The sequence below is a fragment of the Phaenicophaeus curvirostris genome, chromosome 6 (assembly GCF_032191515.1).
Source record: "Phaenicophaeus curvirostris isolate KB17595 chromosome 6, BPBGC_Pcur_1.0, whole genome shotgun sequence".
In the NCBI taxonomy this organism is placed as follows: Eukaryota; Metazoa; Chordata; class Aves; order Cuculiformes; family Cuculidae; genus Phaenicophaeus; species Phaenicophaeus curvirostris.
The window spans coordinates 16,229,530-16,246,965 of record NC_091397.1 but is presented as its reverse complement, the minus strand read 5'-3'; the positions used below and the strand labels follow the sequence as shown (position 1 = coordinate 16,246,965).

General features: G+C 36.4%; 1 protein-coding gene across 1 annotated transcript in view; it reads right to left on the bottom strand.

Moving 5' to 3' along the window:
- Positions 1-17,436, bottom strand: part of ZNF438 (zinc finger protein 438) — a 56,274-nt gene that overhangs the window by 14,715 nt on the left and 24,123 nt on the right. Inside the window, exon 5 of the mRNA XM_069859391.1 lies at positions 4,725-4,781. Coding sequence (XP_069715492.1) covers positions 4,725-4,752 — 28 coding nt within the window. The 5' untranslated portion in view covers positions 4,753-4,781. The remainder of the gene's footprint in view (positions 1-4,724; positions 4,782-17,436) is intronic.

The window sequence follows — 17,436 nt, the reverse complement described above, 5'->3', positions numbered from 1 at the left end:
AGAATCCATCTTCATCTTACTGAGAGTTCAACTCTCTTCCCTTTCTTTCCTCCACAGAACACAAAACATGAATGTTTGATTGCATTAAGGGAATTACGCCTCTAATTCCCCAAACTTATTTTTTTCACTAATACTGAAGTGCCAATAGAGAGCACAAAAGAAGAGCAAAATTCTTATCCCTTCAATAGGGTATCACTTTTTTGGCGAAAATCAGAGCACTTCTTTCTGAAGAGAGCCTGTGTGCAAGAGAAAAACAACCAATACACCACTTGCTACAATACAGCAAATGTATTTACTTGAGGCATTAAAAGCATCTGCATGGTGACTTCTGTAGCACAAAACTCTGAAAGTGCTACCTCATTAAAGATGAGCAGAGGAACAGAAGTCTGTGTAAACTTCATCAGAACACAGTCTTGGCCTGCCATATTTTGAGTCTTCCAATATGAACTATACAAAGATTTTATAATTCCCGAAAGAAAGGACCATAACTCATTGTTAAATTATAGTTGAAGAGTACTTCCCAATGCACTTTGTAAATCACTAATTTCTTTTGAAAACTGTTACCTAACTTACAAATGGGGAATCTCTACCCAGGTGTTTTGTCTCTCTATCTATCCCCATTTTTCTGTCTTCATGACTCAAATTTCTTCAGAGAAAGACTCTACAGCTCTGGCAGAGACATGCAAAACATTGCAACCTGTAGTCAATTCCACCAAGGAAGAATATGAAAAAAAAATAATCAACTAGAGGATCTCTACATTACTTCAAATAAATATGTATATTTTTTCAAAGACAGACACAGTTCTGTACTGCATAGGAAAACTAAAACATTTTTGGAAAAACTAGTCCCAGCTAGGAAGACATTAGTTTTCAGAACATATAAAATTATCACTTGCTGCTGAACCTGAGCATAGCTAGGCCCTCTGGCAGTAGGATGCATCAGAAAACAATTTAAATGACAATATTTGAAATTTTTCCCTCCCCCTGCGCATAATTACAATTATTTGCAATGCTTATTGGCTTTGCTAAGCTTGCCTATGCTAGCACAACTGCATTATTTATTGGCAGCTCCAGTTCTCAAAAGAAGGTACTGGATGTCCTGTAATGGAACTGATTGAATATACTGCTGTTAAGTGATAGTACCTCAGTAAACACTGGTAATGGTGCCAGCACAGGAGGGAATGAGAAGAAGAATGCAGTCAACAGGAATACAGGCCAAAGATGATATCCTTAACTTGCAGTGTGCCAAAATATCAGTGTATTTCTAATTAACTCAGGTGCATCTAGGTGTGCCAGCAGACAAAGGAGGCCCCGTGTATGGAGCCCAGTGTGGGGAGTGGGCACCCATAACTGCGGCTGCTGGGGCCAGGAAGGCCTTGTTGAGGCCAACGGGGACAGCTGCTCTGCATACTCTCAGTTCCCCCTTTTATGTGTCAGTTCCATTTAGATCTGTGACTGACACTGACCACTCTACAGTAGTTTTCAAACAACAGAAAGGCTAAACTACTCATCTAATGATTTTGTAACACTAAATATAGCTTCTATCAGAAAATTCCCAAAGTCACAAAATCCTCCACAGTACCGCACACAACCTCTGGACAACTTCATGATGAGCTATGTTGTTATTTCAAGATATTTGCAAACTTCTCAGTCGATTCATTATTTTCTATAAACTTGAAAATATCTCAGAGCAAAGCAGCTGAACCTTCCTGTTAACTATTCAACTATTCAGTATCTTTAATACCCATGGTACAATTTTTGTGCAAGACTTTTTTTAAACCATTATTGGTTTTGCGTTAATCTACTTAATGTCCCAAACAGCACATCCATGTTGCTAAAACCATCAGTATTTACAACAGATGTTCTTCTTTTGGTAGACATCTGAAAATGGAGCACTGTTGCCACCATATTTTCCCTATCCCAAGCAATACCCTGAAACTTTCCTGCTTTCATCATTGCCCAGCTCATCACACAAACCATCTGCATAAATAAAGATGTGAGCATCTGCTGTATGGCAAATGGTCTCAGGGGCAGATGTTTTTATCCTTGCATTCATGTCACTGGCTTGGAGACATTATTTGAACAGATGTACACAATCTGAAAGTGTCGTGTCCCACAGTGAAATGTCTCCAACTGCTTTCTATCGAAGTACATAAACGCTATTTGCACCTGCATTTATGTTAATGATATAAAGGCAGCAGGGGTTCCAGCAAAGTAAGAGTTGATGCTAAGAAACATATTTACATGGCTAATTGAAGTTTGAGATCCCCCAGCACCAAATGATCATACTATCATGGATACAAAATATGCTAAACTATGCAATGACTTTTTAAAAAATCATGATTTTTAAAGAATTAAAGATACTCAAGGAGCAAAGTTATGATTTCAGCCTGTGATATACTTTCCCAATGTCTATTTTTAAAAGACAAAGTATTAAATAAATTCCTAGATAAACTAGGAAGGCCTTACAGTTTGCACAATAATTGTGCAAGATACAGAATTATTTCATGTTAGAGTCATTAACAAAAACACTTTATAAATCTGAGAGTGCCAAAGGTGTTTCAGTTCTCTAAGGAACCCTAGTATTTTATGCCATTATGGAGCACTATAAAAAAAAACCCAGTAGTTACTCAACAGAAAATATCAACATGAGTGAGAATGGCAGAATAAGATGCCTCAATGATAATTTCATAATTCCTAAGAAAAAATAAAATCTTAGAAGTTAAATATTTTTCATTATTCTGAGAAGTGCATCTGTTTGAACATGGAGCTACAAATTGCTTGTTATATAATAAACACCTTTCCTATAAAATATCTTAGACTGAGAAAAATACAGATACCCAGAAGGAGTATGTATAAAATTACAGAACTTCTGCTATTATGTGACAAATGGTAGCAGTAAAAGGCTTATGTTGTCACTCAAAGAATTTGTACTAGCCATTACTTCCATACTTAACTGAAAAATAACAAGCACTTTCAAAGTATAGATAGACTAACAAAAATGCTATATTCAATGTAATTGATGGATAGGTTCTACTTCTAATATCATTTATTTTCAAACCTTTTATTTGTACCAATGATACAGTTGTACATAAATTGTTGTAAACTGCTAACAGCCTCAACATTTTCAAAGTGCCATAATACGTTTAAGAAACAAAAGCAATGCTTGACACTAGGACAGAAGAGATAGTAAAAGAACACCAAAAAAACCCACCGAGTAGTGTATTTGTAGAGTATCATGATTTCACACATATATCTTCTGGTCAGGATCTGGTTATGATTTCTAACGTGCACCCTCACTGCCATAGCTTACAACAAGGCTCTTATAATTCACACTGGGTGCATTGTGATAACAGGATACTGACTGGAATGGATTTTTGTTTATGGGGAGAAAAAAAAAATCTTAAAAAATATCTCAAGACAAATGATTTATCAGTTTCAAGTTTGCAAACAGCTTCATAGACTATATTGTCCTCCTGTTACTCAGAAATGGCTTTAGCATGAAAAGATAACATGTTGAATTTGTCCAGAACAGTGATCAAATTCCTGTTTATTAAAGGAAAAATTAAATAATGGCTTTTAAGTATTAGAATTCAGTATTTCAGTCACAGGTATACAGATGTAAAACATACTGCAAGGTGGATAGCTTTACACAACAGTAAATATTGTCTCCCTTGGAAGAACAGTCCCATTAGACAGAGAACTCATCAACTAAGATCAATTTGCATGACATCCTTCTGGAACAGCTTCCCAAGTATATTACGGTAAGAAAAAAAATACTCAGTCTTCACAAAACAGGTAAAGCATAAACTGACATGACAGTAAAAGCTCAAGGCTTCAAGTTAAGTAATATAAAGTGCTATTTTTAATTAACACAAGTGCTAACAATGGAAACTTAACTGACAACCTGAAATGTCCATTAGTGCTTATGTCATATTCATCAAACATTTACTCACGTTTAAGAAGCATCATTAAAAATGACATTCAAGTTTAAAATTACATTTAAACATTAGCATCGTGACACAGATCAAATGGGAATTTATAGTTATGTCTGCAACATTTAAGGGCTTGGGAATACATAGTTGCAGCACAAATACCCTTGCTAATAATGGAGGGAAAAATTCAAGACAATAATCCTAGTGAAAACTAAACTAACAAAAGCAAGTTCTAAAGAGACAAAATATAGAATTAAATATAGTTAAACACACAAAAAAGCATTTCTTAGGATAGGAATTTTGGTAAAAAAAAGGCACTTAAAATCTCGAAGTTTAAGTTTATATTTATAAAATATGTATTTTATTGTTTGTGCCAGTCTTGTAGGGTAACTCACAAATAGGTTTGACCCTAAAGTATATGGGTGTTGAATATGTCAACGATTTTCAAATATATGAGGATTAAAAAAAAAATGTAATAAATCTTGAACATTCAATTCTGTTGAATCAAACAAGAAGCAGATTTATATATTTCAAGTTTCAACTACAGGTGGTAACAGTAATTAGAAGTGCCCTAAAGAAGAAAAAGTTCTTTGCTATTGCAGTTGTTTAATGTCATAAATGCTGCACTATAATGGCTTCGCTTTTTTTAAACCATATTACAATAGAATAGTACACACAAGTTATACAGTGACTTATTAATGATTATGATATTTCTTCTACATTTTTGAATCACAAGCATCTGATTTCTCAAAAAAAAAAAAAAAAAAGAGTATAGAAAGTATACTATACCTGCAGAAACAGTTAAAGGATTCTGCATTATGCCCTTTAATAGTTACAACAACGTTCCTGCAAAGAAGAAATACAGATACTTTTAGAAGTTCTGATAAATAGAAGTAGGACACTGGCAATAGTTTTCCAAAATTATATGTCAGAATTGATCTCAGAACGCCCATACCTCATGCAAAACAGCACCAGAGTTCTAAACCAAGTGTTTCTCTGGATCACACATTCCCTTAAAATGAAGTCTCCACATTTCAACACTGGGTATAACTAACTTAGGCTTCTTGTAATTCAAAATCCCCATTAAAACCAGAAAAGAATTCCAATGTGACAATGCATTCTGAAGAAATAATGTTTTACATCAAATAGTATTTATTGCCTTAAGTGGCCACCCACTTAAGAATTGGCTATTTCTTTCCAGAGCCTAAGCTTTGGTCATGTGTGATTCAACAGGCAAGTAATAAGACATAACACAATATAACGATAATATAAAGTTGTGATATTATCCACTTAGATTCTCTTTATCATAAAATGCTCTAGCTTTTGGAACGTCTGCATAACAGTTTGGTTCGGCTGAACACTACACACAGAGTATAAAAGTCTTATTATGCTCATGCAGATGGAGGCTTTGGAAAGGTAACAGACAAGACCATTAACTGACGCTGACGAAAGTCCAACTACTTGGGAGTTTATTTGGACCTAGGCTTTCATACTAGTGCATATCTATAATATTTCCCATGGGCAGAGTCAGCTGTGCGGATGTGGAATATGCTTACTTTCCTGGACAATTTAACAGCTGGTAAAATCTCACATAAAGAATATTCCAGACATGCACTCAAGAGCCCCCTTCAGAGCACATGAAGAAGAACAGAAAAACACAAAAATAAACAAAGAAGCATTAGGTCAGATTCTGACACAATCACCAAACACAAAACCAAGTTTGTTTCAATATGTTTCTTGACTATCATGCAATTGACTCTCAAAAAGCAATGGAGAGGTTCCAGGAGTGAAATGGTTCTGTTGGCAGCAGTAAGGTATAAAAGAGGCAAAATCGATTCCATTTCCAGAAAGTTCAATACCAAAGCATAAAAGAAAATGGAATATGGCTGCTGTGAGGAGACCCCTCATGCAGCAAACAGGTGAGGCATTTTGGTACTTCCATCTTCTGTGCTGAGCCATACATAATAACAAGCTCTTCTATGTCAACCAGTACGTCCTGGCACAGGTTTGCTGACGTGTATCAGCAGATCCCAGGCTGCCTCAAAGAGTCTCTGTCCTTGGTACTTAAGCAATCAACTTCCGGTCTATCAGACCCAGCGTACAAGCACATTGGCTCATCTACGTGTACTTTCACGCTGTGGTAACATTTAAACAATTCCCTCTTAAACTACAAGAATGGAATAGGCCACACCAATGAAATTTTGGAATAGCAAAAGACGCTTCAGAACCAGCGTGGATTCTCAACTTGTCACCCACAGTGTAAAACACCCTTCTATAAGGCCATATTGGTCAACAAGATATTTTTGAAGAAAAAAGGTTATTAGTTTTACAGAATCACAGAATCACTAGGTTGGAAAAGACCGACAGGATCATTGAGTCCAACCATTCCCATCAGCCACTACACTATGCCTCTCAGCACCTCAACCACCCATCTTTCAGACACCTCCAGGGAAGGTGACTCAATCACCTCCCTGGGCAGCCTGTTCCAGTGCCCAACGACACTTTCCACGAAAATTTTTTTTCTGATGTCAAGCCTGAACCTCCCCTGGCAGAGCTTGAGGCCATTCCCCCTTGTCCTGTTCCCCGTCACTTGGGAGGAGAGGCCAGCTCCCTCCTCCCTACAACCTCCTTTCAGGTAGTTGTAGAGAGCAACAAGGTCTCCCCTCAGCCTTCTCTTCTCTAGGCTTAACAACCTCATTTCCCTCATCCCCTGGGAATTCCACTTCAAGATTTCACTTCACTTAATTCCACTTCAGGATTTCCACCACTTGAAAACACACGAAGTAGTTACAGCATCACATGTTCTTGTAAAAAACAATATAAGAAATGATGTTCAAATGAAGGTTCTCAAATCTTATAGGTTTTCACAGTCTTTTCCAGTTGTAGGGAGTATTAAATCATTTAAAACAGTGCCCCACTTATAGTTACTATTTCCTCTTGGAATTACAGCAAATGAACAAGGCTTCAGGATACAGATCAATAATTCTTAGGAAACCATGTAGGAACGTAAGTTCCACATTTTCTTCTAAGCATTGACAAATCCTAACACTAGGGCAGAAAACTGCACCATACAAATCCAGATGTTTTGTACAAGTATCTCTGATTTGAATTCAGCCCTAACTCCTCCAGGTTATGGGTGTAAACTGGACAGGGGCAAATTTAGACTAGACATAAGTAAAAATTTCTTCACTGTGAGAGTGGTGAGGCTCTGGCACAGGCTGCCCAGAGAAGTTACGGATGCCCCATCCCTGGAGATGTCCAAGACCAGGTTGAATGGTGCCTTGGACAGCCTGATCTAGTGGGATGTGTCCCTGCCCATGGCAGGGGGGTTGGAACTAGATGAGTTCTTAAGGTCCCTTCCAACTCAAACTATTCTATGATTCTAACACTTATCAACTATTTTCAATTAAAAAATTAAAAAAAAAACAAACCACAAAACAAAATCCTCATTTATTAAATTAGCTTTTCTAGTCATGCATGAAGATTTTTTTTGTTGTTGTTGTTACACTGAAGCAAATTTTACTGCCCCCCCCCCCCCTTTTTTTTTGCAGATATTTAATCAAGCAGTCTTTCTTTCTAGAAAACTGAACAGCTCAAGATTTTTTAAGTCACGGAAAGCTTCTTATCATTCCTCCATTTTTCTTCTAAACATCGTTATATGTATGACTGCACTAAAGCATGTTTTCTTTGAATACAATTATAGTTTACAAAGCAGACCACATAACTTTGTGTGGCTGTCTTGTCTGCATTTTATACTATTTTCACATCTATCAACAGTGATACTCTCTTTTTGATCACTGTTTGGTGTTAGTTTTGGAACCTGGCCTACCACAACCTTACGATACGTATAATGGTTCATGTTCCTTTCTCACTGACAGTTTCTAACATTTTTTCAGCAAACTTGTAATATGTTTAACAGATACTTAATATCTATATATATTAGGACATGCATCAAATTGGAGTCTTATCAAAAAGTCCTGATATTTTGAATTAATGACAGTACAGAAGTTGAAAGATATAACAACTCTACAGATACCTATACCTGTTCACAGCAGAATTGGTTTGGTTTTTTTTTACATTTGACTACAAAACTGGCTTGGCATGAATACTTCCCATAAAAAACATGCTCATCTTCAAAAAAAAGCCAATCCCAGAAATCAGATTATTAACTAAAATTTGTACCTGCTTTGCATTCTTAGGCTCAGAACAAATTTTATGTTGGACATCACTAACCATTCAGTGAATACTGAGGAGGCAGTATTCCTTGGGTATATTTGAGTCCAATACTGGTTCTTTCCAGATACAACAGATAGCGATTATTTCCATCTGGCATTATCATCATTTATTCTCCACCTGAGAGTGTATCCCAATGAGAAAACTTTAAAATTTTATATAATCTTAAAATCTGTTTTGCTCAGTTTGCAACTCCATCATAAGACAACAAATAAAACCATCCCAGTCACACTACTCCAGAACTCAAAGTAGTTCTCTTGAAATCTGCTGCTGACTGATCAGAGATGAAAAGAAATCTATTACAAGAATTTCAAGTAAAGTGAAGTTGGACAGAATTAAAAAGTAAAATTTATATTCATGCCACAAAATAAGCTCTATCATGCCTATACTACTCCTTATGCTATCACAGAATGAAAGGACAAATTACTTTTCAATCAGAAGAAGCAAAAATATCAAACAAACTAGAAAAAACCTACACTCTACATTGGTCTTTAACAGTCAAAGGCATCAAAGCATATACAAGTAACAATTTAAAAGCAATTTTCACAGAAAGATAACCACAGATCTTTTATATGAAACTGGCATCGTGATAGACGGTCTGAGTCTGAATATCAGGTGAACCCAATTAACCTAATTTAATGCTTGTCCATACTAAGACAGTTACTTCAGATGCTACGCAAAATCCTTTGGGATATTACACAGAAAACGATAAATAGGCTGTAAAGGTTATGACATTAATTTTACTGTCATTCTCGTGCTTTAAACAGGCATCAAAACTAAAAATCTCATCCTCTGGGAAGGAAGAACTACCCAAAAGTAATTATAGTACTTATTATCATAACAGTATTAAACTAAACCACTGTGACCCTAACTGAATTTATTTTTAGTATCTTTTGTTAAAAGAACAAAGCTTCTCAATGATGACTGCACCTTCTAATGCAGTGAACATTAGTTCAGGTACTGGAAGAAAGCATTAGATCAAATCTTATGATTTCATATTAAGCTTAATTATTAATTTTAATTTAAAACTGGGCATGTAAGGAAATGTTACTGAAATATCATGTAATTTCATTTCAGACGGAAAACATCCAGCTAAAAAGAAAAATTAAATACTTACTACAGTACAGAAAAGACATGCTTCTAACAGAAGCCCATGAAAGGCCCATTTTTATTTCAAAATCAATTTTATTCATGACTTTTCACACCTGTTCTTTCACATACTGTGCCATGATTCCTCAATATTTAGAAACTTTTCAACTGAAATCAAGTTCCTGGAAAGTTAGCAAAATCTACTCACACTTAAAGGCCAAGTTAGACTTGAAATAAAAGATGAAAACATGGAAGCTATGCAAAAATACTGAGGAGGGTAAAAATGACAGACAAAGGATGGACTACAACACCACACAAAAGCATTTGTTTGAGCAGGTATATTTGCCAAAAGCCTGCAGTGCTTGGCTACTTTATAAAATCAAGTAAAAGGCATTAAGCCAATTTGTTTAAAAAAATAAACACCCTTCCAAAACCCCAAGCCCCAATAACAAGGCAATATATGATTTGCATTTCTGAAAGCCTGCAAAAATATTCTGCATTTCACTATGCAAATCTTCAGTTGCAGAAGTCTGACTTATTAGAATTTTTTTATTTAAAAATCATATTTTTACAGTAGGATTTTGTCCTCCATCAGTAGATCATCCTCCTACTCAGTATCCAAAGAGACATGCATGTAGTCACAAACAACAGCTTTCTTACAAGACAAATCACACACTGCTTATGCTTCCATACTCAGGTAATTAATCAGGAAGAAATGTGTGTCCCTGGCAGAATTCTTTTGGCTGAGACCATTAGGTGACTTCAGCAGATCTCCAAAAAAGAAACAGAAGCTCATTGCAATTGGTCGCTTTTCCCAGAACAAACACAGCAGAACTTAAACCCCAGACTATTTTTAAATTTTTGGTCATCTTATGAGATGGACCAGACCAAGCACATTTCCTGAACTTCAAACTTTACAGACACTGAATGCCACATTGGTAATCCTGAACAAAAATTCTTCCCTTCATAGTCTCTTAAGTGATGTATTGGGTGGTTGGCTGGCATGCCTACACTACATCCATCTGTCAGAGTGGAACTGTGCCTACATGACAGGTTCTAAGCTACTTTCAATAATAAGTTGCTGATAAAAAAGCTTATTTATGAAACAACAAAGGGCAACTTCAACATTTGGCTTAAAATAAAAAAAAAAAATGAAAAGTGATTGCTTTCCTTGAGGATATAAATCTTTTGAAATCAGCTTCTCAGGCCTCACAATTGTATGGAAAAAACTAGGAGACACACTGCATGAAATGAGGATGTTCCACACATTTTCTGTTCTTGCAGACAGCCCAACCTATAGTTCCAATAAACCTTATTTTACAACTACAACTATCACCAAGAGAGTTAATTCAAGGACCCAAGAAAAAATTTATGAAAGCTAAATTTCTCACAAGGACACCTGGAAGATAAGAAGTCTCAAGATGGAGTAATATTGATTCTTCATTTTATGAAATGTGTATATATTAGATAAACTAGAGTTGAACAGTTTTTATGACTAAATAATGACAACTATTTTCCATTTGAGAAAACAACCCCATTCTGAAAAACTAAAGAGGAGGACCAAGGAACAGCACAGTTGCTATTATTCCTAATATTAGACAATTCATAGAATGCCAAAAAAATAATACCTTTTTTCCAAATTTTCAATTGAAAAAGGTTATCATTTTATGCTTTCCTTAGTACTGCTTTGAACACTGTGAACTGGAGTCCTGCACAAATTCCCATATGTATTAGACACCTTTGCTGTTATTCTGTATTAAAAGGTCAAAGCTTCTGATTTTACAATAGCTTTGGATCTTACTGTTGTGAAAGTAACTGTGAAATGACAAATTAGTACAAATTGCTACACTTTGTTCTTGATTCTCAGGGTGGCTGGAAACAACAGTCCTGGGATAAGATTTCATGTTTATAAGATACTACATAAAGTCTACACTGTCAATAGTTCTTACAATTTAAATAGTAATTAATTTAGCATTTCAAAAATCAAGCAACAGAAACATCTAGTACTCTTACTTGGCAATGACTACTCTAGAATTTACTTCAAAATTCGAACTGTGCAATTCCTTCTACTCCTCTGTCCCTATTCCCTCTTGACCTTGTTGTCCTAGTCCTCAACTAAGCACTAGTTTAGCAGTTTGGACGCAAATGATAAGATTTGCCAGGATTCTCAATAACGCAGTTTCATAAGACAGAATCTATATATCTTACAATTCTGTTAGCAATATATACTGCCATACATAGTTGAACTGCAATACACCATTACAGTTTTCAGTTTGCAACGCTTGATTAAATTGTAAGACTTTGATTTTGCTGTTGTTCATAATTAATGATTGTTTTGGTCTAATCAGGACCGAATACATAATTTATCTTTCACCATGTATCTGCTGCAGTACGTTAGCTTTCTTTTCAGATAAACAATATCACAAATGCTAAACACCGATTTCATTGCAGTTACAATAAAACTCGGGTAGCTCTGGACAAATCTGCAATTGTGTACACCGGTACTCACAAACATTGAGGTTGACAGGGACCATGTCAGGTCATCTCATCCAGCTTCCCTGCTTAAAGCAGGAACACCAAGCTTACAGCTTTGTCCAGATGGGTCTTGAAAACCTCCAACCTCAACAAATGCCTTTTAGAAATCACATTATATTTACTATTTGATAACAAAGGATAGCCTGAAAATCACAGTAACATTGGGTATATGTACATATGACAGGCTGTCTCAGCAATTCCTGCTGCAATGCTCTTAACACGCTTCAGAAGTAGTTAAAAAGATACCGAAAAAACCTTCCCATATTTCATGCTATACTGAAGGATTAAAGACAATTTGAGTGAGTGGCAGAGAACAAAGATATTTTTTAATAAATTGACATATATACTTTTATTTACTTGCTCTTACACTACAGATAAACACGCTATTTCAAAGAGTAGAATAAAGCTAATATATGACAAAGGTAGCAACCAAAACAGTTAAGATGACTAAAGTAAAGTCAAAAAAACATGACTTGTGTATTACTTGCTTTTTTCCATCTTCTTCAACTGACATTTGAGAAACAAACTACTACTGGAAGCGCAACAACAATTTTCTGGTGAAAATGAAGTTTCAGGATTCTGTTAATCATTAATTAAGACTATGGAAATACTCAGCCAGGACTGCAATCCTGAAAGGATCTGAATGACTTAAGTTTGAAACGTGGCACTAAAGTCTTCATAGAATCATAGCTGGCCCTTAAATTATCTGAAGGCTAAAAAAGAAACAATCAATTCCTAATAATTTCTTCCATTTTGACTGAGGAGGTTTTGGGTATTCGGACACTAAGCTGAATCCCTCAGGGTATGAAAAAGTTACAATAAAACTTACTGTGTTCTTCAGGAAGGATTTTGTACAGGGTTTTAATTATTTTAATAAAGTCTGGGTATGTTGTCAATGTTCTGCTTAGAAGAAAGGTAACCAAAAGCTGACAAAAAGCAAAAAAAACACTCCAAACTTTACAAGGTGAACTGCCCTCACAATCCTGACTCAATTAACGGAACAGTTTCTGACTTTACAGCTGCAAACTCGAGCATAGTACTAAATTTTGCCATGGTACTTACAGTTGCATCTGAAAGAATTTCCATTACAGTTTCTTAAAAAGTCAGCTAGACAGCTTTCAGTCAGAAAACTGTGAATTATGTTTCCCAAACATGATCCTACTCACCAGAAAGGAATATGTACTTAAGAGATCACACTTTAAAAAAACATAAGAATCTAACGACTGAGGAAAGCAACTTAAATCCTACATGAATGCCAGCTTTACTGCCTCCTAAGCATGCGGCAAACTGTTCTACATTGGAAGAATCACTAAATATTAAGTTTACAAATTAGAAATTTCTTACTGAAACACCCTCATAAAATTCAGCTCTAGGTTTAGTGCAAAAATTAAAAGGTCACATTTTATGTAAGTTCTGTGACAGTAAGCACCTTAAGTGTTAAAGAATATTGCATAAATTTCATACTTGTAGATAAAAAGAATTCACAGCACACACGCAATGTAGTCAAAACTATCTTGCAAAATTAAGAGCAGTTCAACTTCCACAGCTGAAGAAGTGGACTACTGCTGGAGAAACCCTGTGAAAACTGCAGCAAGAGAAGCATCCGTCCAGCTGTGCACACGTAGAGGATGCAGCATCCTCTCTCCCTGCTGCTGCTGCACTCAAACTATTTCATACAGACCTCAGCAGAGTTCAATTGCTTTTCCACATTCTTTGTTTAAACAGTCATATCCCTCTCATTTTCTGGGAAAGCACTGTCACTGCTTCAATGGATTCTCCTGCACAGAAAGCCGCATTTCCCTGGTTACGAGCTCCTGGAGGTCTGCCCCACATCACAAAGCAACTGCTGGGCCAAACTGACGTCAACAGTGTATTTTCTCCTTATTCTGGTATAAACACATTTCTTAATATCAATTCTAAAACACAGACAGACAAAAATATTCCACAGACTTATCTAGATTTAGTGACATTGACTGATTAGTATCCAGGAGCAACATAAAATAGTGGCTGCTGTTCCAACTGGTAATCCATTTACCATGCAGTATACAGGACAATATTTGCAAGACAAAGTGTATATCCACGTTCTATGATTTACTTAAATGATATCCTATTTGCAGGATTTATTACTGTTTGTTCAGCACAATGTTACTGATGAAACATACCTTCTCACTACAAAAGGCTTCATACAGATAAACACACACAAAAGAATAAATCAAAGTCTAACCTGTCCTAGCTCACTGCCTTCATTCACTTATCTTGTGTCGTTTTCATTATGCAAATAGTCCTTGTAAATATAACTTTCATTTTTGCATCCACCACCCTGTTTGTTGTTGGAAAAATGTTGAAGGCACAGAGCTTCAAAGACTACTGGACATACTTAATGAAGTATCCTCAGAACACGTTCATGGAGGAAAAAATGTGAAATAAACATGTCAGAATTATTCCTGGCCACTGTCCAGGTACCAGCTGTGGGGTGCAGACTATGCTAACCCTGGGAACATTCTTCGTTCTCTACGGGACTCCAGCTTTGCCTTCTGTTCCTAAAGATATTTGTATTCCTAACTCATTCAGTTAAATCTCAAACTAAGCATGGCCAAATTGAATTAGTACTTCAAGAGAAAAAACAATTAAGCATGACCAAGCTTTTAGAGCAACTGGGCTTTTCTGGTTTGACATACAGTACCTTTTCATTAATTTCCCATAAAAACCATGCTGTGGGAACACCTCTACTGCTAGAGTCATGTTAAGTCTTCACATTCTAACACTGAGGTTCTGCTCACTAAGGGTAGTTAAATAACCAGCTATTTTTTTAATAGTGGCACTCATTCCTACATTATAGCCAAATTCAAACTTCAGTAGTCACATTCAGTGTCTCTAAATTTCAGTACTATGTTTTAACTATTTGAGACACTGTTCAAACATGCACAGAGAGAGTTGGAAAAGGCAAAACTCACCCGGAGTTCCAACTAGCAAAGGATAGGACAGGTGACAAGATTTCTGCAAGTATACTGGCAACATAAAGGCTAAGGAAAATGTGGACCTAACACATCATGGAGAAGGAGGCCAGGTGGAAAAGGCTGAGGCATTAACATAACATTACCAATAGTAAACGAAGATATGATTCATTAAGAGAATGCCTAAGACAACTGGACACAGAGAAATCTATAGGATCAGGAGTATGAATCCAAGAGTGCAGAGGGAGCTGGCCAGAGTTAATACAAAGATGCACTCTATCATCTTTTCAAAGTCAGTGCATCAAAGGAGATTCCCAAAGACTGGAAAACACCACACAGCAGACCTATCTTCAAGACAGGCGAGAAAAACAATCTGGGAACTACAGTCAGTCAGCCTAATCTTAGTCCGCAGAAAGTTTATGGAGCAAAGCCTCCGAGAAGCCATTACTCCTAGAAGCCATTGCCTCCTAGAAGCCATTACATGAGGGAGGGACGGGAAGGAGGCTAGGAACAGCCAGTACAGATTTACCAAGGGTAAATCACATTCAACTAACCCAACTGCTTTTTGTGATGAGCCGATTAGTCCTGTGGATAAAGTGAGGGCTAAGAGTGTTGTTCATCTCAACTTTATGAAGGTCTTCAACATGGTCTCCCACAGTACCTTTGTGGCCAAACAGGCGAGATGTGTATTGGAAAGTGGATGCTAAGGGACATGGAAAAATCAGCTGGACTGTCACGCTAAAGGATGGCAGTGAACAGGAATATAAAGTTCAACTGGTAACCAGTTACCAGTGTTATGCCTCTGGATCAATCCTGGGGCCAACACTGTTAAACATCTTTAATAACAATCTGGATAATGCAATAGGCTCCTAGCACGGGGGCATCCAGTATGAAATTGGGAGCTGGCAAGCAGGGCCTTTATCCGGAGAACCAAGACAGGTTAGAGGGAAGAGCTATCAGGAATCTGTGAAATTCAGCAAGGGCAAAGGCAAATGCAAACACCTTCCCATGGAGTAACACCATGCAGCAGTACAAGGTAAGGGCCGATTTGCCCATTCTGATCAGCATTAATTATGCAAGTCTTTGAATCTTCTCTGATGGCATACTATCTGCCTTTTCCAGGTGCTCACATTATACTTTCTAAATTTGGGTACATTAGTTCCCTTTCTCCTCCAGCCTTCTAGAATTTCTCCACTGTTCCATGATTTGTTAAAACTCAAAATTAATAATTCATATAGCTTCTAAGCTTTTTTTTTTAGTATCTGTAGGTGTCAGTGCAGTAGATTTAAAAACATTTAACATTAATAGTTGCTGGTACAGTGATAATACATTCTTTCCATCACTAATGATGGAGGAGGTGAAATGTAAAAGCATATTCCAGCCTCCTTCTGAATACAGAACATAATATTTATTGAATATTTATGCCTTTTTCTGCACAGCAGAAATTTATCATCCTTGCCCATTTTTGGACTTCTATCATTACTAAGCTTTTGTATCCTTCATGAACATCCTCCATATTTAAAGAGCATTATCGTACTCTCCTGCCCACATATTTTTATTAATATCTTTACCTCCTTAACCAACTGTGTTCAAGCCATGTAGTACTTGCCATCATCAGCTACCCATCTGTTAGGATGTACTGCTAACTTCACCCCTCTTCTTACCTTGTTTTAACCAAACAAATCATATTTCCTAAGAGAAGAAGTGATCTGGGAGTACCTAAACAAGTAAGCAATTGCAAAGTTAATCAGAGTCTTATGCCCAAGTATTCCTTGCTTTTAACGTTCACTCATGTTTCAATGATTCACATAGTAGATAACATGCATGCAGAACCTGTTCTTGGCTCCCGACATGCAAAGTTAGGTCAAAGTTCCTACCACATCTGCACTATTTATTCCATGTGCATCAGACAAAAAACCTGCGTAGAATTAACCAGAATAGCTGGGCTTTTATTTGTTAGAAAACTATATCATATATATGGATGAACGGATTTTTCAGAACTTTCAGAAACTGATCACCGGCCACTTGATTTATCAGCACAAACTCCCCATACAGGCAACAAGGTTGAATTCTCCTGACTTTCTTTCAGTCAAGACAAAGATTTTTAAGGAATCACTCATGTTTCAAGGATCTGAATTACACACATAAAAAGCCTCCAGTTTATTTTGTCACTTAAAACACTAGCACAGTACTCTTTCTACTTGTCTTTGAATTGTGAGAACTATTAAAATAGGCAGCAGAATCCTTAACGCACAAGACCACAGAAAGCCTGCAAGCTTTTGTTGTGATATTTTAGTTCTTACAGAGGTTCTCCAGCAAACACTTATTAAAAATGTTTAAAAATACAAGTCCACTATCATTGTCATTACAAAGTTGTGATTTGTTTTTTAAATTTATCATTTTGCTTTACCTCAAAAAATTAGTGCTAAATAATACAAGTACACAAGTCCAGACAAAGAACATATCTTGTATAGATTTAGAGAAGAGTTTTGTTAAAAGGAGAGAACGTTAGCAAATGCATTTCTGTAAAAATACAAGTCAATACTTCCCTTGCAGCAAAGCAGGAAACCCTGCTGTTATTGCTATCACATTCACTTTCCCTCTGTTAAGTTACTTCACTGTTGGTGAAGGGTGCATGGACTTAAGATATGTGTTGTAAACTTTCTATTTTTTTAGGTGCTCACTAGGCA